This window comes from Enoplosus armatus, chromosome 7 (assembly GCF_043641665.1).
Source record: "Enoplosus armatus isolate fEnoArm2 chromosome 7, fEnoArm2.hap1, whole genome shotgun sequence".
In the NCBI taxonomy this organism is placed as follows: domain Eukaryota; kingdom Metazoa; phylum Chordata; class Actinopteri; order Centrarchiformes; family Enoplosidae; genus Enoplosus; species Enoplosus armatus.
The window spans coordinates 2,559,342-2,587,291 of record NC_092186.1 but is presented as its reverse complement, the minus strand read 5'-3'; the positions used below and the strand labels follow the sequence as shown (position 1 = coordinate 2,587,291).

Genomic DNA, 27,950 nt, shown 5'->3' with positions numbered 1-27,950 from the left:
TTTTTCTCCCAGACCTCGATCTATGATCTGCGTTGCCTGTTTAATAAGACATGGATTATCCGATTAAGGAAATCTTGTGAGAGAGGAGAGGAGAAGAAAAAGAACAACTTTGCTGGGGATTAGAGTCATTGTGCCCACTCGCATCACATTCCTGGCTGCTGATTCTCAGCCCTGGGAGAGGACACTGGTTAACCAGACCACGCCACCGCCTTGTTCTGGGACCAGAGACAACACTGGTTCAGTCACAGAGACCAGAGCCTCCGTCTGCACCAGTACGTTATCTTTAAATATTCATCTCACATATCTACATGATCTGTACCCGATCATATACACGTGTGTGCTGTTAATCAAATCCCAAAGCTTTACACATTGTCAAGTTGTCCAACCACCTCAGTGTCCAATCCTTGCTTTCTCTAACCCACAAACCTTGTGATGCCACTCTTGGGACAACTGTCTGACAATGTAGAAATCAAAATAACGGTCATTAATTCTTAATAAATAGTTTATTCATTCTTTAAAGATCACTAACAAGCCCTTAAAAAGGAGGCTTTTTGTGTTGCACCAGCATAACCTACTTTGTCTAATAGCTCTTTAATTAATAATAACACCCCTTTAATGGACCGTTCAATCCCTTTTTGCTGAGAAACATAACAGAACATCGGAACCATTATAGTCCATTATTGACATCTAATTACCAATTAGAAATGAATAATAACTGCTGACCTGATGGCTTATGAAGTAGTGAATTTGTGACTTTTATAAGGCCAGATATGTATTTAGACCTCAAGTCTCAATTCTCTCTGAACAAGTCTTCATTAGCAAGTCAAACTCTGAATGCGGACCGTTAAAGGTGTCCTGTGGACTTTTCCTGTAAACACACAAAGTTATGTTTAAAACATTTTATTGTTCTTGTATTTTACGTTGTCAAAACTTAACACTTAAATGGTTTTGCTTTCAGGTCTCGTGTAGAGTCTCGGGCAACAAGTCTGATGTAAGTCAAGTTTCACAACAGTCACTTTTTCTGATAATCTGCATTAATAAATCTTGAGACTGAAAGTTCATGTTTGGAAACAGCAGTTGACAAAACACCCATCCCACCACAAGGTCCATTTATTAGCTGTTCTGGAGCTTACGGTCACATGATCTTCCTCAGCAAACGGTGAGCTTGTTTTGTCAGCTGCTGTTTCCATGAACAGGAATACATTTTTGTCTTTTAACACTTTTAACATGCAAGAAGTTCTTAAAGTGCTCAGAAAAACAAGGAAAATTAGTTGTCGTCAACATTAATACATGGTTAATGAAACGACGACAAGGCAGTTTGTCACAACGTGTAAACCTCTTTCATAATTATATATAATTATATATATAATTGTAGTAAAACAAGCTATATAATCATCTTGTCTAACAACTTCTGTAGTATTACACCTGACTCTGTTGAACCTGGCGGAGGTACATATATATACGTTAACCTCAGAGAACCTCTGGGTGTCAGCCTGTGTAGTATTCATGCAGGTGTGCATTCTTTCTGTGGGTGTGATTTCAAACAACCCTGTTTTTCAGAGCTCATCTGTCGTAGATACCCTCCTTTTGACGCCCTCCAAAGGGCAAGGTTTAAATCACCCTAAATGAAACCTGGAGGGTGTGTATTTCTGTGTGTGTGTGTGTGTGTGTGTGTGTGGGTGTGAGCAGCTCCTGAGACAACAAGACTGTTTTTCCCGGTGCTCTTGTCAAAGGTAAACATTCCAGTCTCAGGACGTTCAATGCCAAGCGCCGTTTGATCTGCATCATGTGACATCTGAAAGAGATGGAAAACCCCGCTTATCATCGCACTCCCAAACACAAACTCCGCAGCAACCATACAGGGGCTTCGTGGTCTGGGTCTCGAGGCTCTGACGGATCCGCTGTGTGCATGTGTTTTTGAAAAAGTAGGTCTGTCCCTGACCTGAGATAACTAGATAACTCTGTTCTGTTCGACCACTCTGCCTCTCTGATCCGACAGCACAAAAAAAAGAAAAGCTCACGCAACCTGTCAGCTACCACATGTGGCTCTTCCATGAGAATACCTCGCAGGTTTTAATCCCTCATGTCTCTCCGTCTTTACATCAACCTGCTAATTACACAATGATCCCATGCTATGCTTTCCCTCAGCAGTCAGTCAGCCATATGAGGCCATGTCATAAGATGTTGCAGACAGACAGGCTTTACACGAAGTGGAGGCCTTTACAAACTACTCTGAAGACTTTTAGAGCCAAGGAGGCGAAGGTAAAAGTACTGTTAGAAACTACTCTGAAGACTTTTAGAGCCAAGGAGGCGAAGGTAAAAGTACTGTTAGAAACTACTCTGAAGACTTTTAGAGCCAAGGAGGCGAAGGTAAAAGTACTGTTAGAAACTACTCTGAAGACTTTTAGAGCCAAGGAGGCGAAGGTAAAAGTACTGTATTTAATGTTTTACTTACGTAAAAGTGTGGGTAAGTATGGTGGGAAGAAACATTTAGTCAAGTACTGTTTCTGAGCAGAATTTAGAGGTACTTGTACTTCAGTTGAGTACTTGGATGTTATGGCTACTTTATACCAACAAAATGTATGATGAGCATTGTAAAGGATTAAACTATCCAGCAGAACTATGATGCTAAACACAATAATGCATCAGAAATAATAATCCAATAATATCATATGCAGTATTACAACACTCACATGGGCAATATTCTGCTGCATTATACAGTACTTTTACTTCTTTAAGTACATTCTGCTGATAATACTTCCATACTTTTACTCTAAGGATCTTAATTCTTCCTCCACCACTGAGTGTTGGATCATTACACATATTATGTTAGATTAACATGTAAGCAGCATGAGTGTGGAGACTCATTCTGTTTATGCCGTATGGTTGAAAGCTCCAGTAAATAGTAAGTGGACCTTTACCAGACCACAAGATTACCAGATGGAAGCAGCATTTCAATGTCCTTTTTTAACTGCTGGATATTTTAACCACTGAGAACACAAAATGTACAACAATACAACATTTTCTAAACAAACATGTTTTTTAATGTTAAATGTGTGTTTTAATGTATTCAAGTGAAATACAAATACTTCAAATATGTACTGGTACTGAAGTACAGTACTTGGCCCATTTTCCCCACAGTAAACTAGTGCTTTCATGATGAGAATGGGGCCGTTCAGTTATGCATTAAAGGACTTCCTGTTCAGTGAGAGTGAGAGAAAACAAACATTTGGACATCCTTTAGGACAAACTGTATGGGCTGCACACATCACAAGTTTTATTAATAGAAAGGACTAACTGCAGCTTGTCCCGCTGGTGGGTCAGTCATTACAAACTCAGGTTGTTCAAACGCACAGAACTTTATTCTAAAGTCTAGTGGAGATCACAAATACTTCAGACTGAACTTTGGGTAAATGTGTGTAAAATGAAGCACAGAATATTTAATGAAGTCCGTTTGAATATTCAACTCAGTGTAAGATGATACAGAATACACAGCATGTGATACTGTCAGGGATACGATGACTTTTACATCCATGATATTTTATTTTGATATTAAGACACGATCTGTATTCTGAACCTGATACACAAAATAAGAGGTTTGTAAACTGGCTTTGATTTTCAATTCTGATCAGTTTCCCTCCTGACAACTCTGACATCACATCTGTAACTGATAGGGTTACAAAAAATGAGTACAAGTACAAGCCCTGCATTCACAAGTATTATCAGCGATATATATGTACTTAACAATTAGTACCCAATTGACTTCAGTAAATAAATGTATTGTACTCCAGTGCACCAGTGCTGTACTTCAGGGTGATTTTAAGGTACTTGTACTTTACTGGAGAATTTCCATTTTATGCATCTGTGAGCTACAGTTACTAGTTATTTGCTAAATGCAGATGAAGCCCTTCAGAGTGCAATGGTGCAAAGTAACTACAGTAATTAAATGTATTCGAGTACTTCACTACAAGTGTAAGGTACTTTACTACAAGTTTATGGTGCTTTACTAGATTATATCCGTTTTACACTTCAACTTCACATTTCAGAAGTAAATATTGCACTTTTTACTGCACTACAAGTATATACAGTTATACCTCCAGCAAAATGTACTTAAAGTATCAAAAATAAAAGCAGTTATGATGCAGATTGACTCCTTTGTTTGATATTACTAAATATACTATATTATTGTTGCATGCATCAACATGCAAGCAATGTTTTAATGTTGTATTTGAGCTCACTTCAACTATATTCTTGGATGTTCAAATCTGTAATAATGTATCATGTGTTATTAACTGATCAGATCGTATCATAATAAAATAATAATAGTAATAATAATAGAGTAACTAGTAACTTTAACTGTCAGATAATGTGCAGTGCATTGTTTGAATACCTAAATTGTTGGCTACTGAAATACCAGCTTGAGTAAATGTACTTAATTACTCTCCACCACTGTTAGTGAGCTGCACTGTTGGTGTGTAATTTGACTGAATTCACCTGAACACACAGAGGAAGGTGTCAGCGTGCCATGGGGGGGGGGGGGGGCTTTATTTAGCTTTGAGGAATACAAATCTGGGCATCACGTGAGAGTTACCGTTAACGCCAGTCGACAGATGATGCAATCCTATAAAGCAGCTGCGTGGAGTCAATCACACAATGCAGCCCGTTGCGTCAGAAGAGGTGATATGAACGAAGGCGTGACGTGAACGTAGTGGCAGTTGGGGGGGGGGTATGAGAGGAACATTATCACATGGCCTTCAGGGGTCAGGGGGACACCAAATGCTTTCCAGCAAGCCGTGAAAACGTGCTTGTTGTCCACCGCGGGGCCATCAGAGCCCCCAGAGAGTGGCGAGGCGGGGGACGTGTCTGTGCTCATGTCAGCGCTCCATTCAAAGCTTCGGTCTATTATTGTCCCAGGAAGCGGGTCATTACAACCGGACTGGACCTCTCCTGGACTGGACCCAAAGCGAGGGCCAGAGAGGGATCACATAGCGCAGAGTCTCGAGCCCCCTGACTCACTGCAGCTCTTTATTATCCCTCCGCGGCGCACGGACGCTTTCTCACGTCAGATTAGAGCCGCAGCGGGAGCGCGCGTAATGTGCGCTCATTAGGAGTTCCCCCCCAAAGTTGTGTAAGAAGTTGGGAGAGGACAATCCGGCTACTGGAACCCCCTCATGAATAGACAACGTTGTCTCTAAAGAGCAGACCTGGTCTGAGTCAGACCAGAAGACACGGAAGTGTTTCAGTCCGCCGCGAGACCCTCTTCTCATGTCAACTTCTGAGGACAGAGACGGCAGCTCGCGGCGCGGCGCTCTCACTGTAGTCTGGCAGTGTGGGCTGAAGTAGTGGAGTGTAGCACCCGGGTGAGAAAAGGGGGGGTCCTTGATTGCAACATCAAACACTGGTGTCGTCACTCGTCGGCGATACGTGCAAGCACTGCCTGCTCCAAAATAAATATTGACGTGATTGTTGTATTCAAATGAGCTGCCTGACCGGACATAGGCGGGCCAATCAGAGCCCATCGTATCATCACACCTTCTTTTCAGAAATCATTCATAACGCCGATGCGTCAAACACTCACAGAGAACCCGGCTATAAATACGGCTGCGCGCAACGCACAGTTAGACATTTTCCCAAAATCAAACGAAAGACACAACTGAGCAAGAACCGGAATCCGGCTTTCACCTTTGATTATTCTCTCTACCTTGCTCTACATTTTGTATTCTATATTTAGTATCCAGCTCACTATGTTGGCCATGGGTGGATTATATTTGAAGCACGTCGTGGTGGCAGCGCTGTGCTCCGCGCTGGCCACAGGGACGCTGGGGTCCCCGGTGGTGGGGCCAGAGCCGATCCGATGCGCCCCGTGTACTCCGGAGAAGCTGAGCCAGTGTCCAGCGGTGGCGCCCGGATGCGCCGAGGTGTTGCGGGAGCCCGGCTGTGGATGCTGCCTCGCCTGCGCCCTAACGGCTGGGGAGCTGTGCGGGATCTACACGGCGCCGTGCGGCTCCGGACTGAGGTGCACCCCGAGACCCGGCGACCCCCGGCCGCTGCACTCCCTCACCCGGGGACAAGCCGTGTGCACGGAGAGCACTGAGCCCGAGCCGACCCCCGAGCCCCAGACACAAGGTAGGCCTATAACCTCCACATTTAGACATCTGTGTTTTATCACATCCAGCAAATCCTCATTCTTACAACACCCCAAAAACACTGGACTGGAAGTCGCGTACAGTCACAGTCAGTCAGTCCCGCTTCACATTCATTCAATTTCCTTCTCCAGATCAGGGAGAGCCAGAGGCTGAGATGGAGAACGCAGCCATCGTCTCGGACCCCGGCTCCAGCCACTACCTCCCCGGCCACAGTAAGCCCTACGACCCGAGGGTTGCTGCCGACGCTCAGGAGAGCATGAAAGCCAAACTCATCGCCATCCGCAAGAAACTGGTCGAACAGGTAAGACCCACGCGCCGTGTCTGTGTCATCGAGAGGGTTCAGTGAAATCCTCTGCGTGCGATATGTTACTAAAAGTTTTTGGGGAGGTTTGGGGAGAGGACTAGTGCACCACAAGGGGGAGCTCTTGTGCTGTTTGAAGAGATGATGGAGAGGGAAAGAGGGAACGGGGAAGCTTGTTATTACAAGTTTTATATGCATTTTGATGTCAGCCCACGTGCTTGCTGATAATAAAGCAGTGTTGGTTATTATTTCTGTGTGTTGGCACTGTGCAGCTACAGAGCCCAGTTAACCCTTCTCTCACCTGTCTCCTCTGCACAGGGGCCCTGTCACGTGGAGCTGCAGAGAGCCTTGGACAAGATTGCCAAATCCCAGCAGAAATTAGGAGACAAATTAACCAGATTCTACCTCCCCAACTGTGACAAACGCGGGCTTTATAAACCCAAACAGGTTGGTGTCTTCAGCAAAATGTGGTCTGAGTGTGTGTGTGTGTGTGTGTGTGTGTGTGTGTGTGTGTGTGTGTGAGTGTGTGTTGGCTTTTCGGGGATGGATTCATGACTCCACTCAGCATGAAAGAATCTCACCAAGTTGTGTGTGAGAGCGTGCAGCCAAGATTATGTCAACCGCAGCTTTAAAATGATTGTGTGTGTGTGTGTGTGTGTGTGTTGCAGGCAGGGATTTGTTCAGTTTGCACCTCAGAGTGTGTTTTTGTGTTTGAGTGTGATGTCACCCAGAGAGTGCTGCATGACCGTACACGTGCGTGTCACACGTGGAATGAGAATGACAAAGGAAAGCAGTTGAATTAAAGGATTTCTGATTGTGTTTCTCCGCAGTGTGAATCGTCTCTGGACGGACAGAGGGGTCGATGCTGGTGTGTGAACTCCTGGAACGGCAAGAAGATTTTAGGTTCGACCGACGTGCCTGCAGACGCCGAGTGCCCTTAAAGAGATCAACCACTGATGCAGATCTCACAAAAACAAAAAAGAAGAAGCAAGCCACTGATTTTTCCTTTTTGATAGCTGTTTTATTTATTGATCTCGTCCATGGTGGTGTTTAATTCAGGTACACTGTCTTTGCGGGACTGTGGGTCCCAACCACCCTCAACCCCTCCCTCCCTCCTCTTCAAACACCCGTCCCAAAGAGAAAAAAATTTATTTTTGTTTTTCTGAAAAGGAGATTTTAATATTTGTGCATTTACTTCTACTCTTCAGCCTTATTTATTTCCATTTTATTTCATTTTATTTGTTATTTGTAATTATTCTGAGTATTTATATCATTTTTTTGCCTTATTGTTATTATTATATTATTATTTTTATGGGTGTATAAAGTGTATATATGTATCTTGGCCCTGAGTAACTCCACTGCTGAGTTGAGCTCGCTCTACCCTTAAGGAGTTGTCTGGAGGTTTGGTTTGTGACAAACCAAGCAAGAACAAAAGCACTGAGTGACCAAATGTCGTTTAGAAGTATTTCTAAATGTTGTTTTTATGATTCATTTTCACATTGTTGCCATTTTTTTTTTTGTTATTGTCTTTTTTTTTCTGACGTGACACATGATCAGCTCTTGTCAGTGAATGCAAAACTCTCAGTCGGGAATCCTTAAACAGTCTCAGAAAACATTTCCCATGGTTCCATGGGGTTGCAGATAGCATGACAGGCGGTGCCTCCCTGCACCGCCTCTCAGACGGGTATTTCTACATTAACCTACCTCCAATATTTATGAGTCTGCTGTCAGTTGTGTTGATGTATCTGTCAAAAAAAGACTTGCTATTTTACTTTACATGTTGCTGTTCTCTCTGACCAAGAACACATGACCACAAAGAGCGTGTCCCACAGTGAACCATGACTCTGCTCTATCTACATGCTGCTGTTGGAGAGAGAATTATTGTTTATGTGAGTCTATTCCAAAGTGACTAACTGCTCACTCGTGTGTATGTATACTTTTGTAATTGAGATGTAATGTAAGAAAAAAGGTGATATATTTAATAAAAACATTAACCTCAGCTATGCGCTCCCGGCCTCTCTTTCACCTCAGGCAGGTTTATTTACAGCACAAACATCCATAGGTGGCAAAACATGAGAATCATAACAACTTCATCAGGACTTGATTATGAAAGTCTGTGTGTAGATGCACTCCCGGACCACATTTTATATATTTGGTGTGTTTGTGTGCAGTGTTATCACGGCGATCTAAAGTGGAGGTCCTTGTCTAACTTTAGCCAGTTCGCGGGGACATGCAGCTCTGCGCTGCCTTTTGACCCGCTCTCTGTTTGCCTTGGTCGGGCACAGGAATTTGCCTCAACCTCTCGTGCCCACTGCCAGCCTGCCTGGCACCACCAGATTTATTTTTATTCTTTACAAATTGAACCTTTGCTTTATCCTTATTGACACATTCCAAGACTGAGGGGAGCCTGATTGCATTCAAGGACTTCAACAGGAGCAAATTTGTGTTCCTGATTGCCTGCAGAAATGAAGCGGAGCAGATGATCGGCCTATTAGCTGCTGATGGCAACACAAGCTGGTTCCTTCACAGCGGTGTAAAAACAAACACGCTAGAGAGGCAGTTTCTTAAAATGTGTTCATTTTTTTATTAAAAAAAAAAAGACATTAAATACAAATTATATTTTGAAAAATTCAAAATCATTTCCTTTCTCAGAGAAAACAATAGCTGTGTGATTTCTAGTTTAGTATCATGAAAAGCTTGAATCAAAAAAACTCTTTGAAGGATAAACTTGAAATGAAAAACAAAATACATTTACCCGTGAACAGAGAGATTCTTAACGTGACCAGCAGGGAAAACTAATAGACTAATAAAGAAATAAAAAGTGACGTTACAGAAGTGTGACCCTGGCTCTGCACTAACAGACTGACGGGATGGCTGGGTGTGCATGGAGAGAAGTGACTTACTGAGAGGTGACAGGTTCACTGGCCTTAGGAAGCAGTGAACTAAGATGACCAGAGACCTGAGTGACTGACTGACACAGATTTTGCCCCGAGGCTGAAACTCGCCTGTCGGGCACGGAGCTTACATATGACACTGCTGAGCAACAGAAGGAAAAGGTTCATTACAAAATAAAACATTCATTAGTGATTATATTCCCCAAAATACACTGAATCATATAGACTTTGCTGTGCAATCGGTGAGTCACTGAATTGTTCATAAGAAAACCTAGTTTGGATCAGCTTATAATTCTTTCTTAGATAAATAATTTTCATTTTTAAGTACTGTACATGATGTCTAGTCAGACACATAGCTGGCCAGGAAATAATAATAATAATAATATTATATATAAAAAGACACACTTACAAATATTAGGGAGGGAATAGCTTAAACATATTTTTATGTATGTTCCTCCCCTCACATCAAGTCTTTGAATAGATGGGATATAGCACCAACAGGCTGGTTGTAAGCTGCTGCTGTCTATTAAAGGAAGTGTACAGCCGATTTCATGCTACCAAGCTACCGGGCAAGCATTCTTTGTCGGCACTCTCTCCACTTTTCAAGTCTTTACACAGGATGTGGGAGAGCATCGGGCAGGAAGCTCCTCGGGGAGGACCCTGCCTCCTCCCTCAGACCCCCTACCACTTGTGTGAATGCATATTTGGTGCTGTGTCCACCTTGTGGAGATTTGTTGGCATACGATCATACAAGCATTTTTCAAAGAAACAAAAACAACAACAACAAAAAAGAAAATAGTTGCATTGAATGGAAAATTTCTGAGGGGTGTTCGCTAAGTTCGCTGTCAGAAGTCCTGGTGTAGCTTCGTTTTTTTCTTTTTTCTTTCTTTCTTTCTTTCTTTTTTTTCTCCTCCCTGGGTTATTATTGTTTTCTTACAGTATCACACTGTTTCATCTGACATTACCTCGAAGGAAAGGTATGCAGATGCAGATAGGTCCAATTGTCTTTAACTGCATGCATTGACGAGTAGCGGCGCAGCTAAAGTGCTTTAAGTGCTTGTGCTTGGGCTTGAAGCATAGGGGCAGCTGGCACCTGCGGCAGGGCGGGCCGGTCACACCGGGCTCACCCCGTTCAAACAAGCCTACACCAGGTTGCACCACTGACAGGAAGAGGACCGGAGGAGGGCAGGGTGCTGAAGTGGGGAATAACAGCTCGGGATAGTGGGTTGGAGACGGGGACGGGATCAGGCACACAGACAAAGACAAAGTTTTAGACAGGGGGTACAGACATGTAGGACTGGAGGACCTCAGTACCGGAGCTGCATGACGGACATGGGACAAGGACGGGGATGAGGACACAGGAGAGCAGGTTAAATATGGAAAGCCGATGAGGTCATTATTCGGCCACTTTGAATGGCGACTACAACGCCAGTGTGCGTCTCTTCACGCCGGTGAAACGTAAAGAAATAAAGTTTATTTTAAAGTTGACCACTTTTTTAGACTTTCTATGCAGGACAAAAAGGTTGAGTATCGACTACAATGCCTTACAGGACGGTGTTCAGAGCCACTGGCGCGTGTGCAGGCACATCGAGCGGCGTTCACAAACGCAGACTGACGTTTATAAACACCATATAATACTATATTAACAGACGAATAAAACACCGGGGAAAAGGAGACGAATAATGACCTCATTCCAGAGTTAGAGCCATAGTGGAACAGGGACATGGATGTGGACAGGGACAGCAGAGACAGAAGACAGACTCATCTAGCTACACTGACCCCTAAGACTGCAAGGCGGCATGTGAAAACCTCAAAATAATACTTGAAAAGCTTCGAACTTGCTCTTTCACTGAGAATGGCAGCTGTAGTTAGCTTGGATTCACAGCAGTTACAGTGAAATCCAGAGTCATAAAAAGTATCAAGATGTCCATGGAAACTTCTCAAACCACTGCTGCCGTCCGTTTGTATGATTGGCACGTTCCATACGTTCATACCGCTAGCACAGTTAGCTTTTTAGCTGTCTGGCATTGGTAACTACTTGCTGGTAAAAAACGGCAAACATAAACCGCTAAAGTCAACAAAAGCTGTGTCTTTAGCCATATTTTGGTAACTAGGCGTGACTTCAACATCTGAGCCTGCGGCTGTCAGACTGAATTACCATTTCATGTTTGCTTCCTCATTAAATCTGATGTGTTCATGTTAGCTGTTGGGGTTATTTTGCACTAACCAATTAGTATCCGTGCCATCAACTTCTTTAATTTTGTTGACATGCGAGCTGTGGTGGCAACCTTTTTCAGATTGAAGAGCTCTTATTTCTGTACATCATGGAGGTGTCGGCTGCATAGCTGATCCACACTCATTTCCGTGGCCATTTTTCTGGCTCTCGCACAAGAACATGACGTCTTGACGTGTTCTTGTTCCTGCCTACAAAGCTCTGATTGGCACAGTTTCCCAACCGGTCCTATTTAGGGCCTATTTGAAAGAAAATCTGTTCCGTCACTCATAGTTTCTCCAGAACATAGCTAAATACACAACTTCCTCAGAGTGCCTGCAGGGAGTATCAGCAGTGGATCAACAGTGAAGAAGTGGATTATGCTGGAGGAGTGTTTTCAGAAGTTTCTGTGGATGTTTTTATGTTGTTTTTACAGGGTCGCCCTTCAAATCTATTGTAGCTGTTATGAATCCAAGCTAACCACAGCTGCTGTCCTCCATGAAGGTGTAAGCTACAAATGCTTCAGAGCCACATTTGAAGCCTGCGGGGGGGGGGGGGATGAGTATTTGATACTCAAAAGGTAGATTTTCAGTGAAGTATTCCTTTAATGGAGGACTAGAGAGAGTGTAGGGGAGGGAGGCATGGGAAGGTCTGTTTTTAAGGCACTGTAACTGCACGGTTTGCCTCCATTCCCTTCCCAATTGCAGGGTGAGGGACAAGCCAGAGGCAGCAAGGAGGGCCCTTGGTGGCCATCATGCTGGATAACATGTCAAAGCCCTGCCATCCCATAATCCTTCACTTCAAAATGGACCCTGAGCCAGAGAGCGTTTTATCTGCATTGTTTAATGGAGCAGGGGGCTGAGGATGGCCAGTCTGACATCTCTAAACTGAGCTTAGTGACATACAGTATTTACACAAAGTGCACACTCACACGCCATCTTGCACAGACATGCAGCTGCGCACACGTATGTTATGCAGGTGCTCACACATCAAGACAAACACACAGACTCGCGGTTACACACTCACAGACAAACACACACAATAGAAACGGTGGCGGCGCGTTTTTTTTTTTCTTTTTCGGGTCACAGTCACAAACAAGTCCTCTTTAGTGAGTGGAAAAGTCCCTCCTTCCTCTCTCTCTAAAAGAATAGTGCAGATGGTAGGATTCTCTCTTTCTTCCCCTTTTCTCTCAGCTTTCAGCTTAAATGTTTTTTTGTATGTTTTTTTGTTTTTTTTTTAAAGAAAGGATAGAGGCTCCCTAAGCACAGGACAGATAGCTGTGATGGACAGGAGGCGTGGCCGGTCGCCGAGGCTGCGCTCCACCCCTTCCCCCTCCCCTCCTCTCCCAAACTCTCTGACAGAAAAGGGACCTAAAATCAAAGGTCCAGAGCCCCTTCAAATGTTTACATAAAACTACATGCAAGAGCAAAGTAGGCTCTCTTTCCCTCTCTCTCTCTCTGCCCCCCCCCCCCCCCCCCATCCTCTGTCCTCCTCCCTCCGTCCACTCGTCGTCCCTCCGTCCTCTCACTTGCTCTCCAGGTTATAGCACTGCGTCTCGCCCCGCTCCCTGCCGTCGTAGCCGGGCAGAGGCTGCCCGTATTTGTCCACGCACCAGCAGTAGCCCCGCCTCCTGCCTTTGGATGGACGACACTGCAAAGAGAGGTAGAGGGGGAAAGAAATGAGTGTGCTGCTTGTTTGCTTGTACTAAACGCTATGCGAAGATTAACGTGTGCAGCCTTCAACAAGAGGGATTGCACAGACAGGTGACACCCGCAGGGCATGGACAAACATCAGTCAACCAGCTCTGACTTCCATCAGAGGAAGACTGGAGAGTAGCGGAGGACCTCTCACTTTGAGGCACGTTGTGAAAACAGACTAGCGTTTCCAAGGTGAGGAATTACCCTGACACAGCTTTATCAACACCACCTTCAACGAGCATGTGTGTATTATAATGAGACTCTATCTCTCTTTTGGCTTTTAGACTTCGGATGCTTGTCAGGAGGCCAAGTCATGCCTCAGCAGAACTCTAATAAGACAAACATCTCATCGATCATGGAGAGGAATGCCCTGCTGTCTGGAACCGTCTCTGAGTTTCTATGTGTAGAAACTATCGCAGATAAACACTGCGGATGATGCAGCTGCTTGCCTTGTGAAGGCCGATAATAAATGTATCACGATCCGAGCGGGAGAGCCTCGCTCAAGCGTCCACGTGCAACCAGCATGCCGCTGAGCGTGTCCCATCTATGAGCCGCATAGGAGCTTATTTATCAGGCTCGTGTGCTCTTGACCAGTGGGGGTAAACGATGAAAAAGTAGATTATTTTCAATAGAGCGGGGCAGGAATGAGGAATGCACTGAGTGAGTGAGAGTGAAGGAGTGTGAAGGTAAACATGGAGTTGCTAAAATATTTGCCAAGGCCAGTTGGAGGGCTGCAAGGAAACCAGCGCTGCTATTCTGGGAAGCTGGCAGACACTCAAAATCATCTGGAGCTGATTATGGCCTGCACGTGCACGAGTGCGCGCATAAACACACATCAGCAAACATGCAGGGGCACACAAACAAGAGTTGTATGTACTGTACGGATACATACCCCCCACCTGCTTACACACACACACACACACACACACACACACACCTAGAAAGTAATATCAGATGTCCCATAGGGGGCCGGGCTTTGTAGAGTGGCAACTTTATGAGCTCCATTTGAAGTACACATGACAGAGCGGCAAGGTGACCAGCCAGGGCAGAGAAACACCTGTCTGTCTCTCTGCCTGTCTCGCTGACAGTGCAGTGCGAAAGTACAGTATATGAAACAATGGCTCTGAGGTTCAACTGCTCACGTTGAGCATGAGAGGATCACACCAATGCTACAAACCACTTCCCCACTTACCAGGCCATAGTCACCTTTCACTTCTGTAACAACATGGAAATCAATTAGTTCTACAATCCATAACACTGAACACCTTAATCTGCATTATCACGCGATGACTATCTAACACTGACAAAAGCTGTTGCAGATGACTTCATTTTCGTGTCCTACAGAAATGAAAGGAAACATCATGCATTTGAAAATGGGCTGCGGAAATGTGACATAAACATGATTTCTAGGTGACAATCTGAAGCCATATTGAAACTGTCTCCAAAACAATCTACACGTTTTCCTCACAGGTAACCTCTTGCGGTTGTGTGAATAATGACTGTCGTTTCTCGTTACAACACATTGATTTGGAAGATGCTTTCATCCAGACTGATGAAAGTAGATTTATTGAGATTTTTTTCCTCATTTACATACATTTGGAGCGATGTGGTTCAGTGTCGTGCTCAAGGAGACTTCCCCGTGTGGACAGAAGGAGCTGGGAATCGAACCGCCAACCAGCTCTCCCACTCTCACCAAAAAGCACGACATTTAACACACTGCTTTTCTGAAGAGTGGCTGCACACTGACACGAGGAAATAGGGCAGTGGTGTGCGGGTGTGTTGGCTTACACTCATAACAAGACGTGAAGGTGCTTTGACGAGAGGAGGTCTGGGTGAACGGCTGGGCATAACAACCGTGTGACTTCAACATCGGAGACTGCAATGTGCAACTTCTACCAATAGTCAACATGGATTTCTTTTGTTTATTTACTTTCTTTCCATAAGAAGATTGATACCACTTTCATGTCCGTACGTTAAGCACGCAGCTGTGGACGGGAGACTACTAGCCTAGCTTAGCATACGGACTGAAAAGAAGGCGAAACAGCTAGCTTGGCTATTTTCAAAGTTTAAAAACACACCTACTAACACCTCTAAAGCTCTCTAAGCTGTGCGGACCTAAACACCCTCAAATTAAAGCTCAAAATCATTTAATCTCAAAGAGATTGTTTCATTTAAATTCCAACACCCAGGAGTGCAGAGCCGAAACAGAACTCTCCTAATACTCACGGACTGCATGGTAGGCGGCTGTGCGGCAACGCAGAGGCAGACAGACACCGAGGCAGACAGACAGACAGGCTTTAGAGTGTGACCAGGTGTCTGTTTCCGGCGTAGTCAACATCCACGAGCAGCCTGAGTGCATGATCAAAGGCAGCTTTATAGAGACAGAGGCCCATTAAAATACCAACAACTACTGCAGCAGTCTGGGGCAAATACGCAGCCCAACACGCCCCTCACACACTAACATCGACGAGGGACTCTTTTCGGTGAACTCGGTTTTCCTCCTACCTACCTACCTACCTCTCTTCCTCCTCCTCCTCCTCCTCATGCTCTGTCTTACTCTGTTTTCCGTCTCTCTCTCCTCTCCTCCCTCCATTCCCCCTCACGGTGCCACCGTCTGAGTCTGCGGCCAGCTTCTATTTTAGCCCTGACCCAGTGGACGAGACTGCGGAGAGGAGCTTAACATTGTGTTCCTCTGCTCTGGTTAATGATGATTGAGTCCTGTATGTGCCTGGTGTGTGTGTGTGTGTGTGTGTGTGGGGGGGGGGGGTGTATGGGAGGGTTGAAAAGCCAAAGGAGAGGCGGAAAGGAGAGGAAGAGCAAAATGTGCATGTGTGCATTCCCCTGTTGCTTGGCTACCTTTGAATTTCCGTTCAGTCTCTCTTTCATCTGTGAACTATTAGCAGTCATCTCAAGCAATCCTTCCTTTACTGCTTCAATCTACACACACACACACGCACACACACACGCACACACACACACACACACGCACACACACACACACACACACACACGCGCGCGCGCACTGTAGGAGAATGCCGAAGACAGCCAAACGTCCACTGAGGACTGGACGTCACTACCTAGAATTGAAGGTTTTCAGTGTTTTACACAACTTTGTTTTTGTTGTTAACATTAGTTTCATTTTAAAGTGCAGACGAATCCTTAAAGGAGTACAACACCAAAAATCCCTTTAGGAAAAACCCACCGCTGGTGGCTCTGATCAGTTTGTAGCTGGCTTTGATTCATGATGGATTCCAACAGTGATCCAATTACACAGTGGAAAAAACGAATAAAACGTTAATGGAAACTTTTCAAACCATGCAGAATATCCCACTTCCCCTTTGCCTGTTTGTTTATTCACTGTGTCCCAAACATCCATAGTCTGGCTAAACCTCCAGCGTCTGTTTGTTGCTAGCAGCTAGCTGTTTACTCTCTTAAACTAGGCTGAACAGCTAACAGCTAGTCACAAACAGAAGCTGCGTATGTAACCATACTTTGGTGAAAATGTTGAAATATAGCTAAATACACAACTGTCATTTGTTGCTAACATGGTTAGCTGTTTATGTTTGTTATTCCTGACCTGGGTAAGCAAACACAGTCATGAATGAAAGAGGAAACGGAAACTGTGGCAGGCATTTTGGTTAAAAATAAAGAAAGAAAAACAAATTCACAATATTTTGGCCATTTTTCTTTTTACAAACTATTTTTATGAACACAAAACATAAACGTACATTTTTGATAACACTGTCTTAAATCAGTTTTTTTGACCTAGATATGTAGTGAGTGGGATATTTCAATAGAAATAAACAGTTCTCTCTGGTGAACAAACGGTGTCTCTAAATGACCTCAGACATATCTAACTATAATTTCCAGCCAATGTATTGATCAGGCTCTATTATACAGAAGTATGCAGATGGACAGAGGAGAGTTATGTTGCAGTCACGTTAGTAGTTCACAAGAAGTTTCTACAGACTTTTTTTTATGCTATGAATCGTGAAACGACTCTAGTCGGTGTCCTCCATGAGGAAGCAAGCTACAAACTTTTCAGAGCACCTTTCAAGCACAGTGATGTGAGTAGTTGATACTCAAAACATAGCTTTTTGGAGGCGCTCACTAATCCTAGCACACTGAACTAGAGTCTGCACCTCAGCTCAGAGGTCAGCTCAGACCTCGTGCCCCATATCCTCAGCCTGGCCCTCCGTGGTCCACATGGCCGTCACTAAAAAAGCACATTTTATCCACATTCATAATGCTACCTTTATGGGGTGTGTATGCGTGTGTGTTGCGCGCATGAATGCGTCCTCTTGTGATGCAGGTCTTCATAGCTAATAGCAGCGCCGCTGGGCTTCACGGACATTAAAAAGAGCCTGGTCTGACCACAGGATAAACACAAGCTCATAAAATGCAATGTGTGTGTGTGTGTGTGTGTGTGTGTGTATAGGGGCGCACGTATATGTATTTGTGTAAAAGAGGGTGCATCTGCATGTGTGTTTGCAAGTGCATTGGAAGTAGCTGCAGGATATTGCTTTTTCTAAAAAATAGTTTAATGAGAGTCTCAGTGAATTCAACTCCAGAATAATTTTGTTTGATTTAGAAGACTGAAGCCACACAAACATTAAAATAGGAGCATTCATCCATCCATTATCTATAACTGCTTATCCTTAGAGGGTCGCGGGTCCCATGCTGACATGGGGTGAGAGGCGGGGTACACCCTGGACAGGTCGGCAGTCAATCACAGGCCTAACACAGAGAGACAAATAACCACTGACGCACACTCACACCTACAGGCAATTTAGTCGCCAGCTAGATGGAAGCTGGATGACCCGGAGAAAACCCCTGCAGGCAACTGAAGCCTTAAACATATCATGATATCAAACCTCAATACTTTTTGAACATAGTCTGAAGTCAAGTAGTGAACGGTGGACACTTATTCTTTGAAGATATTTCCTGATCTAAATCATAACGACTAATTTTTAAGTGCTTGAACAGTTGCTTGATATTATTCACTGATGCTAAATGTTCTCAAACTAAGATATCGACAAAGTACATATTTGTTTTCAGCACCAAAACTCAGATACCGTGTTGGCACTGGTATTAAAAAATACTACTCTACCCTACATATTATGCAACAGCCATGGCCAAAAAATGACTCCATATCCCCCAGTGAGAGGGAAGGCGAGGTGGATTAGAAATCCAGCGAGGGAACAGAGCGAGGGAGAGAGACAGAGTGAAAATAGCTGTCTGGGTCCCCGAAGGTTGGCCAGTTATTATAAAGCCATTGTGGTCGGTGTGTACGTTTCCACAGATCCTTCTGAGTCACGCTCAATAAGTCAGCCCTTATGGGCCTGGCACTGTCAGGACCCAGTGAGGGTGGAGGGACAAGGGTACGCAGGCACCTGGCTCACATCCTTAACCCACTGCCTCTTCCTCCTCCTCCTCCTCCTCTTCCTCTCAACACACACACACACACTAAACTCTGAAAGAGTACACAGAGAGACGGAGACACTGTCGTCCCATTCACAGCCCTCTGCGGGGTGATTCCTGGCCAAACAAGGAAGGAAAAGCCAGGTGGGCGGAAGGGCAGGATGGACAGAATGATGGAGCGGGCAGGCAGAACAAAAGACGGGTGGGTGACTGTAGGCAGGGCACAATGGGGGTAATGATGGGTGGGCGAAATGATGAATAAGAGAGAGATAGCCTGAAAGTAACAGTGAGAGAGAGAGTGTGTGAGACTTTGAGGGGTGTAATGAGTGGGTCAGTGTTGGGCATGCACGGCCTGAACTGGGATACTGGGCCAATTCATATAACTGCTGCTAAAATTAGGTTTGTCTGTAGCAGAGGTAGGACTAACACTGCTCAAACCTCTCCTACAGGCAACACGTTATATACACATGTACACTGAACCACACACATGCATGCTTGTGACTTTGTCCTCGTGATAGTTGACCCTTAAAACAATATTCGAGCCTGAATCAAGCATCAAGACTCACCCGCTGTAGTCGGTACTTTTGTCCTTCACGGAGAACAGAGGCTTCGATCGGGTCGAACAATAGATTCTAATAGTGACAAGTATTCAGAGGGGGAAAGCCAAGACAATTTCTGTAACTTTCCAAAACCGACAGTCACGTTCACTTCCCAAAGAGATTGAACAGGTGTGTGGAGATGAGAGAGTGTGCAGGATTTTAACTTTCTGCTATCGTCCCTCTCTATGACGGCTGGCTTTTCGCCCCGGCTCTGAACAGCTATGAACTCTGTTTCCTTCAGACGTGTTCAGGTGACACGCAGTTCCTTTTGAGCACACCCCAGCCTTTATCTGTTTGCCCAATATGGTCAAATAACCATCGCTTCACCAAAACACGTTTGAATAAAAGCTTCCACAGTTAGCAGCTTAACGACCAACTGAGCCACCATGATGTAGTCACAAGTGCCAAATGTGAAGAGCTACAAATGACAGCAGTGTGTACAGACATATTTTGGCAGAACAATGACTGTTTACAACAATACTGAGCACAGTCAGTGGAGGGGACGGTGAGGAGTTATGCTGCAGGAGTGGTTACAGACGTTCCCTTGGAGTTTCACCATTGGAATCCATTGTAACCAACATGAATCTAATCTGACCACAGCCGCTGTTCTCTATTAGACCTTTTCGATGGCAGAGACTTTTCCAGGAACCCGGACGCTTTTCTAGGAACTCAGGGCCTTTTTCTCCAGATGAACCTGTTTCCACTCTTTGTCCCTGCCCGCCAAAAGTCCTTGCTCCGGATTTCTGGTGGCTGCGCAACTATCTGCAGTACTTAATATCACGTTCTGGTCTCCCTGATCAAATACAAGCCACAGAACTGATTAAACGTCTGTATTGTCCTCCACGACACGTCTGCTCAATCAAAACATAATCATAGTTCTGCATCAGAAAGTAGAATACTTCTCAAACAAACCTGTGATCGGTTTACTTTGCCTGATCTTTGTGGTTCTTCAGAAGTGGTTGAACACAAATCCACTAAAGGAACTTTTAGTCTCCTTGTCCACCTCTGCATGTCTCACACAATGGCTCTGTGCTGTTGTTTCTTTGTTATCGGTCTGATTTGCCTAATCCTCACACCTCTTTGGATGTGATGAAATCACAAACAAGAATGCACAAAAGGGACTTATGAATAATTCCTATTTTAGTTCCTGTTACTTGGTTTTAAGGTTGTGTTAGTTCCCAGTTTAATTCCTGGTTCTAGTTGGTGGAAAAAGGTCCCTATGAAAGATGAAACTAGTAGCTTTTATCAGCCACCTTTCAACAGTTGGTGAGTATTTGATACTGAGACAACTTGTGTATCATGTGTATGGTTATGCCCCTTTATCCTCCTGCTCAGTCCTTCACCCCTCCACCCCCTCACCCCTCCCTCCCAGCCCCCTCCCTCCCTTCTTTTCACAGTATTGTCACCCTAGACGGTTCACACGGTCTCCTCTTCGTTGTGTTTCCGGTCATAAATCTCTGCAACACACCGTGAAGGCACATCCCCTCGGATGGATTTAACACAACACCCTGCACCCCACCGGCCCTCTGAGAAAACGGCGACAAGGGCTGGCACACTGCTGCACACACACACACACACATTTACACACACTTTCCTGGAAGATATTTGTTGATGAAATCCAGGAGAAGACCGAGGAAGAATCTTATTTTAATAAAAGTAACAATGAAACCGCACTTTAGAGACTTTGGGGAAAGAGTGAGCTAAGAATCATCGGAGGGGTTGATTTCATTCGGTGTGTGTCTGTTATGGCTCGAGTTGGTCTCTGACTCATGGTGCTTGTGGGTTTTTTTTTGGTGACTCATGCGTTTCTCAGAATGGGCTCTAGCTCCGTGGAATCCCTCCGATAAGGCTCCCAACCTCCGGAAATTGGGTGGCGTCTCAGCAAAGCCCCGTCACCCCTCCCGTCCATCCGCCACCCTCCCCGTCTCACCCCTCCTCCCCTCAGGTCAGCACGTCACCCACCGAACTACTCCATCGAATCTCAGCTTCCCCGTCTTACAAATGAGCGGGCCATGGGTGGCCCGAGTCTGCTGCACCACGGACAAGAAAAACTAAACCAGCGACAGCCTGTTTGTTTTTTTTACCTCACCAACAGCACCCCACACCTACACACCCTCACCAAAACTACCGCCATCAAACAAGAGGCATACATACACTCCCCTGCCGCCACATCTACCGTGCCACACACACTCCCAGACCACATTCTTACATCCCTACCCCCCACACTCTCCCACACCACACACCCACAAACACACCTGACCGACTTCATTTCCTGTGAGGCATGAGTCAGACGGCTGCAGTGCATTTACCGGAGTAATACATGGTTATTAGCCATTCTGATAATATAGTGTTGATGTGGCTGTCAAGGCAACCCCAGCTGCAAAAAAAATTGTGCATGTGTGGGTGGGTGGGATGAGTCGGTGAGGATTCTTTGGAAGTGTTCAGGCATGCGGTGAGTCTATTTGCATGTCCGCAGGTGTGTGTTTTAGTGTATGTATGTGAGAGATGAAACAGCAGGGAGAGCCATTCACCTGTTTTTTCTTGTAGAAGCCCTTTCTGTCACAGTTGGGTATGCGGAAGCCTCTCGGGTTGAGCACGTTGCTGATTTTAAGACTGCTCAGGATGCTCTCCATCTCCCGCCGACACGGCCCCTGGCGACACGACGAGCACACCCAGACACCAATATTACACACTCATCCTTACACAATCACAGACATGAAGAACATGAGAAGTGTTCACGCAGTGACATACGTTCATAGCGAACATCAGAGTCTATAAAAGTTAACCTCCTGAACCCTGAATGTCGCATTCCCCCAAAGTTGTTTAAATCATTTCCCACACAGTATGTTCACGTATGTTTGGTATCTGCATGTTCAAATCCTTTAAGCTATATGATGCTTATATTAAGAGATATACTAAAATCAAGGATGGCCATAATTTTCATATCTGCAACATCACATCAGAATTGAATAATCTTAATGTCTCTGAAGAGGTTAAGTCCAAAATTAGACGTCAGCTTTCTGGGAAAAAGTGGTACCTTCTCTTGTTTGATAGCATAGAATCAAAAATTATGTTGTTTAAATGATAGTAGATAACTTAAAGGTACCCTTTGGAGTGTTGGACCACAAATTGCTCTGTAGATCAATGTTTTGATGAGAGGTTCCCCACACTGTTTGTATCTTGTGTTTTTCCTGCGTGTGCATGAGGCTGCCATGCATACCATCTATCCAGGTTGACAGCGATATGCATTTAGGCCTGCTGCATAGGCCAGGATAGCCATCCATGTGCCACAGAGAGCCAGCAGTCTTTAGCCTGAGCAGGGATGCTAATCAGTGGGTTGAAATAAAAAGACTGAGTTAAGGTGCTGACTATGATTCTCAACATCCCCAGTTTCCAGCCAGGGACCTTAGTTACATGTCAGACCACATGTCTCTCTCCCCTGACTTCCTGTCACTTCTCTTCTATCAGGCATAGAATGCATAAAAGACATTTTAAAAAGCTGCAGACTGCTGTCTCTCCATGGCATATGGTGACGACGCCTATCGACAGATGTTGGAGGTAACTAGAAACAAAAAAGAGACAATAAAGTACGTAGAAATAAAGACGCTGACCAAGCCAATGTTAACAAAGCTTGGACATTTTTTTTATAAGATAGAAAACGTATTCAGTGTTTGTTTCAATGTTCACACGTTTCAAGACATCCTTGAAAAAGTGTGAACGTTATCCTTTATGGACACACACAAGGCTATGAGATGTTGTGTGAGGGGGAACCTTTAAGAAGGTGTTTGAAATATGATAAAACTAACAAACTTCAGTGACAGAGGTTCATAATCTGGTTTACTTGGAATCCAGAGAACCGTCACACAGTGCAGTGCATGGATCATCGTCAGTGTTTGTCAGACGCAGATACAGACAAGGCTGCACTGGGCACACTGGGCAAAGGTCAAAACTTTGGGTAACAAACCAGAAACTTGTCCAAAGGTCAAAGTGTATGCAAAGTACAACTAGCTAACAATTTAGCCGTTTCCACTCTCTCATCTTCTTTTCACTGCTTACGTGTGTGTACATTTTCAAAAGGGCAACACTTTTGGTTTCAAATCTGAATTTGACCACATTTGGTCATAAACAGCAAAGCGAGCTGCTGGTTCTCAGACTCTGCTCCTCTGTGTGACGTTCCTGATGTCTGATTTTGAAAGTCCAACTTTATTCATTTCAAATTTGTCCAAAGGTAAATATTGCGAACAAAATACAAAGTAGTTTAAATCAAATTAACTAACTAGAAGGCTTTTATATAAACCAAATCATTTCTTTTATTATTATTATTATTTATATGTAATGTAATGTATTGCACCAGAGTTGTCTTAAAGCTAACAGCAGAAACCTTACTGCCTCTGGCTGTGACTTACATACTCAGTCTCCCTCTTGTTCTCCAGGGAGAAGTTGTGCATGTCCATGTTGGCTCCTCCTGACACTGATTCCACCTTGTAACTCTGAGTCTTCCTGTTCTGATCCTTCTGGATCAGTTTGTTGTGCAGCGGAGGCCTGGTGTCCATCGACCCACGACTGTGCCCGCCCTTCACGGTCGCCACGCCAGGTACCGCCGTCATCGCCGCGGTCGCGTTGGCACAGCCCTCTTCTACCTGATTTCCGGCGTTCTCTGTGTGGATAAAGGTAAGTCAAGAGTTTTCAAATGTTAATACTTTGTTAAAACGACGCAGAACAATTCGTAGCTTCCAATCCACAGGAAGATAAATGATGGAATTTAGTGGCTGATTCTCTGTTTTTCCACCACTTACTGGTGTTACATGGGCTTCATTTTGTTTGTTAAAACAGAAAAGGGTGATTTCACCACTTGTTCTGCATTGAGACTACATAAGTAGTGCTGATGTGTAAGTGTAAGTATAGTGGTTTTTAAGTTAGACCTGGTCTAATGTGGTCTTGATGCAGAAAAAGCTCTAAAATGTGTTTTCATAGATAAAATAAATGGGTTTTAAACAGCCTTAAGGCTTTTATTGTGGTATCTTACGATTTTTTCAGAACTCTATGTGATGATAAAACAGCTGGAATCAGCTCCTAAATATCATCATTTAATTTTTCCTTAACTTTCTCCTTAACTTCAGAATTGGAAGCTACAAATCAGAAGCTAACTTCAGCGTCACAGAGTTGTTTTCGTTTACAATTCTGATTAAACATTGTAATGCAGGATGTTGAACGCCTGCTTCCCTTAATCCAATAGAGAATTCTTGACTGTCTCAGAAAGGCTTGTTTAAAAGAGGCAAAATAAAGTTCGCTCACTGCCTTGTGGGCTGTTTGGAGCCAGAGATGAAGCCAAGTAATAAACAGAAACATGACGATTTCATATCCACAAATTTCCACAGCATGCAGACCGAGAGATAGAGCCACAGAGAGGAACTGAGTGTAAACAAGACTTTTTAAGGATGCTGTGAAGAAGAAAATGTTGTGTATGTGTTTATATGTGCAGGGTGGGGAACAGAGGATTGGGGCTAAAAGAGGAGGAGGTTAGGGCAGTAAGAGGCAAAGTGGGAGATGAGGGAGCAGATATATTAATAGCCCGTGGTGCTGGCAAAGATTCCTGTCAAATCGTTAAAGACAGAGTGGGGACCATCTGACTGAGAGGAAGAGAGGAGGGGGCTCCAAACACTCCTCCCTAATATAGGAGCGGGCCGAGCTACCCGTCATGTGCCACCCGGTCGGCCACACCACCACAAGGCCACAGTCGGAGGAACTAACTGAGCTTGGAGACGTCCCGAAGAGGCAGAGGGACGATGGGAACACACATGCAGCGGCTCACACACACACAAACACAGTTTTAAACCGTTAACTCAAAGCAGATTTTGTGTTCGGGGAGTTGCGGTGAGGGCGGCGGACGGGCATGTAGGGGTGTAGCTCATGTGGGCAGGCAGGCTGGCAGCCCACCCTTTCTCCGTGACCACCTGATCAATTAGTGACGTGGTGGGGCTCCACAGTCTCCCAGGCTCTCCAGAACGTACAATAACAACATGGATGTCAACAACAGAATCAACTGGAACAAGACAGAGTCCGAAGGCAACAGATGCTCTTTAACCTGATACAGCCTTCACTGAACTCTGCAAAAACGTCCAGAAATGTCGACAACCAAGTACAAAAATATTGAGCCCCTTTTTAAGATTCCTGCAAGCATTAATTTTTATTGTCAACATAAACTTTTATATAACCTTTCTAGGAAGTCTGGGGCGTTTTAGATAAACACATTACGCAATTTGTTTGTATAATGGCACAGGGGTAAACAGCACAAACTGCGGTGAGGAGAGCTTGTTAATGTCTGGGAGGAGAGGCTGCTCTGGAGCTGGGGACTGATGGCGGTGGAAACCACTGAGCTGCATTTACACAATCTGACCAACAGGGGCGCTTGGGATCATTTCCCACCTTTTTTTTCCATCTCCAATAGAGGAGATACTGTAAATACACTGGCATTAATAACCTGTCTGACTGCCCTCACTCATTGTGTTCTGCTTTACAAGCCTGAGAAGTGATATGAGATCCTCCACATTGGAAATAATGTCAGTTTTGTCTTCAGTTGGAGGCTGCAAATGGTGATGAACCGATATACGACACAGAAAGAGAGAAGTAAAGAAAGACATATCCAGGCTAAGTGACGGGGAGGAAGTAAGTAAGTAAAATAAGTAAAACAGTTTGGGCAAGTTGACGAGGGTCTGCGAGTGTGTGTGTGTGTGTGTGTGCGAGCTGGTGGATGCATGAGCATGTGTGTGAGTGTGTTTGTGTATGACAATGTGACTGCTGAGTGCTTGCACACCACACATTACTGTGGCCAAACCAAATAACCAGGAAGAAGAAAACACACACAGAGGCTCCTGGAGGCCTGACGTCAGCAGTGCCTAAACACACAACAGTGTGTATTCACATGGAGGTGGCATGTGTGCCGTTTCTCCAGTGTGAGCAGCGTGCATCCGTTCACACACAACACCATGCAGACGTGAGGCCTCTCAATATGAGCAGTCATACCAGCATGCAATGAGGAATTATGCAGATTGGGCTCATTGATAATGACTTGTGAGTGTCTAAATTAGTGTGTGTTTTAGGGAACTCAGAAAAATGACCCCCCCCCCTTCCCCTCTTTGCCACACACCCGAGATGCTTTGGCCCACATCCTGGACCAGGAAAGCAGCAGCACATATTTTCATGCTGTGTACAAAAATCCATGAGCTTTACTTGAAGGAAAATAAGGACATTACAGAACACAAGGACATGGTCTGCGCTCAGCCTCAGCTAAATACTGTATACTTACAGTATGTATGTGGCATTCCTTAACTATTGGTTTGAGGGAGCCAGGCTGTGTGTGTGTGTGTGTGTGTGTGTGTGTGTGTGTGTTAGGAGGAGAGAGAAGAAGAAGCAGTGTTGTCCTTTCCTTCCTTCTTAAAACAGACAATCTTTTAATTTCTTAAATCTAAGTTTGCATTTTACGCATGATGGTCCAAAGCTGTGCGCACATGGAAAAAGTGGCCGCCTGGTGGGAAAGCGACGATTAATTGCTGCGTAAAACCTCCAACCCGTAGCTGGTGTTATCCACTCAAACTTTCAGGAGTCTATGGGATTTGTTTAACCAACGCGAACACATCACTGTGCAACGTCAAATCTCCCCTCTAAAACCGGAACGGCTCGGAATGGAGTTCCACACAAAACAACATAATACATTCTCTACAATACATGTTTCTTTGTGCCGTTTGTCTCCAGTAGATCGGTCTAAGCATCTTTATCTCCTCCACTATCAATACAACGCACTCCGTGTTTCCATGAGCAGGGAACTCCCCAGACCTGGTCTGCATGGAGCAACACCTCATGGGGAGCGCGCCTGTCAAAGCCACCAAATCACAACACACACACAAAAAGCACCAATGTACCTACAGGCCATGAAAAGCACACGTAAAAACACCGCTTCTCACCTTGTTTTGGCGCCGGTATGAGAATGCTGTTGAGTTTTTTGGACGCGGCGCTGGAGCACACTCCCCGTCCCTCCAGCAGAGCTTGCAGTGGTCGGCTCTCCCCCGGCTGGTGCTGGCAGGTCAAGCCGGAGCCACAGCGCCCCGTGTACACTCCACACGCCTGTCCCTCACCGAGGGCGCACGTCGTGCAGCAGCCGCAGCCGGGCTCCCTCACCCGCTCCGCGCAGTCCTTCGGCAGCGGCTTGCACAGCAGGAGCGCTCCGGCGTCGCACGGCTCGCATCGGACCACCGGCCCCACGGTGCCGGCGAGCCGGGCGAACGCAGCCAGCGCGGCGGCGAGACAAAGCACACAGAGACCGGGCATTCTGCCGATTAAGCCGGTCACAAAGGGACAGTATGTGAGTTGTCACGTAGGCTTAAGGGGACTCTCTGTGACACAGCGAGCCGGCTAGCCTTCTCCATCTGTATTTTCTTTTACGCGAACTTCTCGTTTTATACAGGCGGAAAAAAGAGCCAACAAGTCACACCCTCCTCCGTATGAATAATGTAAACGGAGAGCCGCGATATGAGGGACCGCTACATCCAGTCTGAGAGGAGAGCTGCTCAAACATTCAACTCTTTTAATCCCTTATAATACTTTACTGAGGACTGTTCATCTGCAGCCTTTCATACTCTCCCGGTTCTGAAAACAGAAAAGGTGTTTGTTTACATCTGGAAAC

At 45.0% G+C, this 27,950-nt stretch overlaps 2 protein-coding genes across 2 annotated transcripts; one reads left to right on the top strand and one right to left on the bottom strand.

Annotated features, from left to right (window-relative positions):
* The first annotated feature begins 5,744 nt into the window (after positions 1-5,744).
* On the top strand, positions 5,745-7,501 carry LOC139287506 (insulin-like growth factor-binding protein 1). Its single transcript, XM_070908558.1, has 4 exons — positions 5,745-6,126; positions 6,278-6,447; positions 6,766-6,894; positions 7,278-7,501. The coding sequence occupies exons 1-4, from the start codon at positions 5,745-5,747 to the stop codon at positions 7,386-7,388; spliced, it is 792 nt and encodes a 263-aa protein (XP_070764659.1). The 3' UTR covers positions 7,389-7,501.
* A 5,576-nt stretch (positions 7,502-13,077) lies between these two features.
* Positions 13,078-27,595, bottom strand: igfbp3 (insulin-like growth factor binding protein 3). Its single transcript, XM_070908339.1, has 4 exons — positions 27,232-27,595; positions 23,677-23,927; positions 21,802-21,921; positions 13,078-13,203 (listed from the first exon to the last, which is right to left on the bottom strand). Exons 1-4 carry the CDS (start codon positions 27,593-27,595, stop codon positions 13,078-13,080), a joined length of 861 nt encoding a protein of 286 aa, XP_070764440.1.
* Positions 27,596-27,950: the final 355 nt, after the last annotated feature.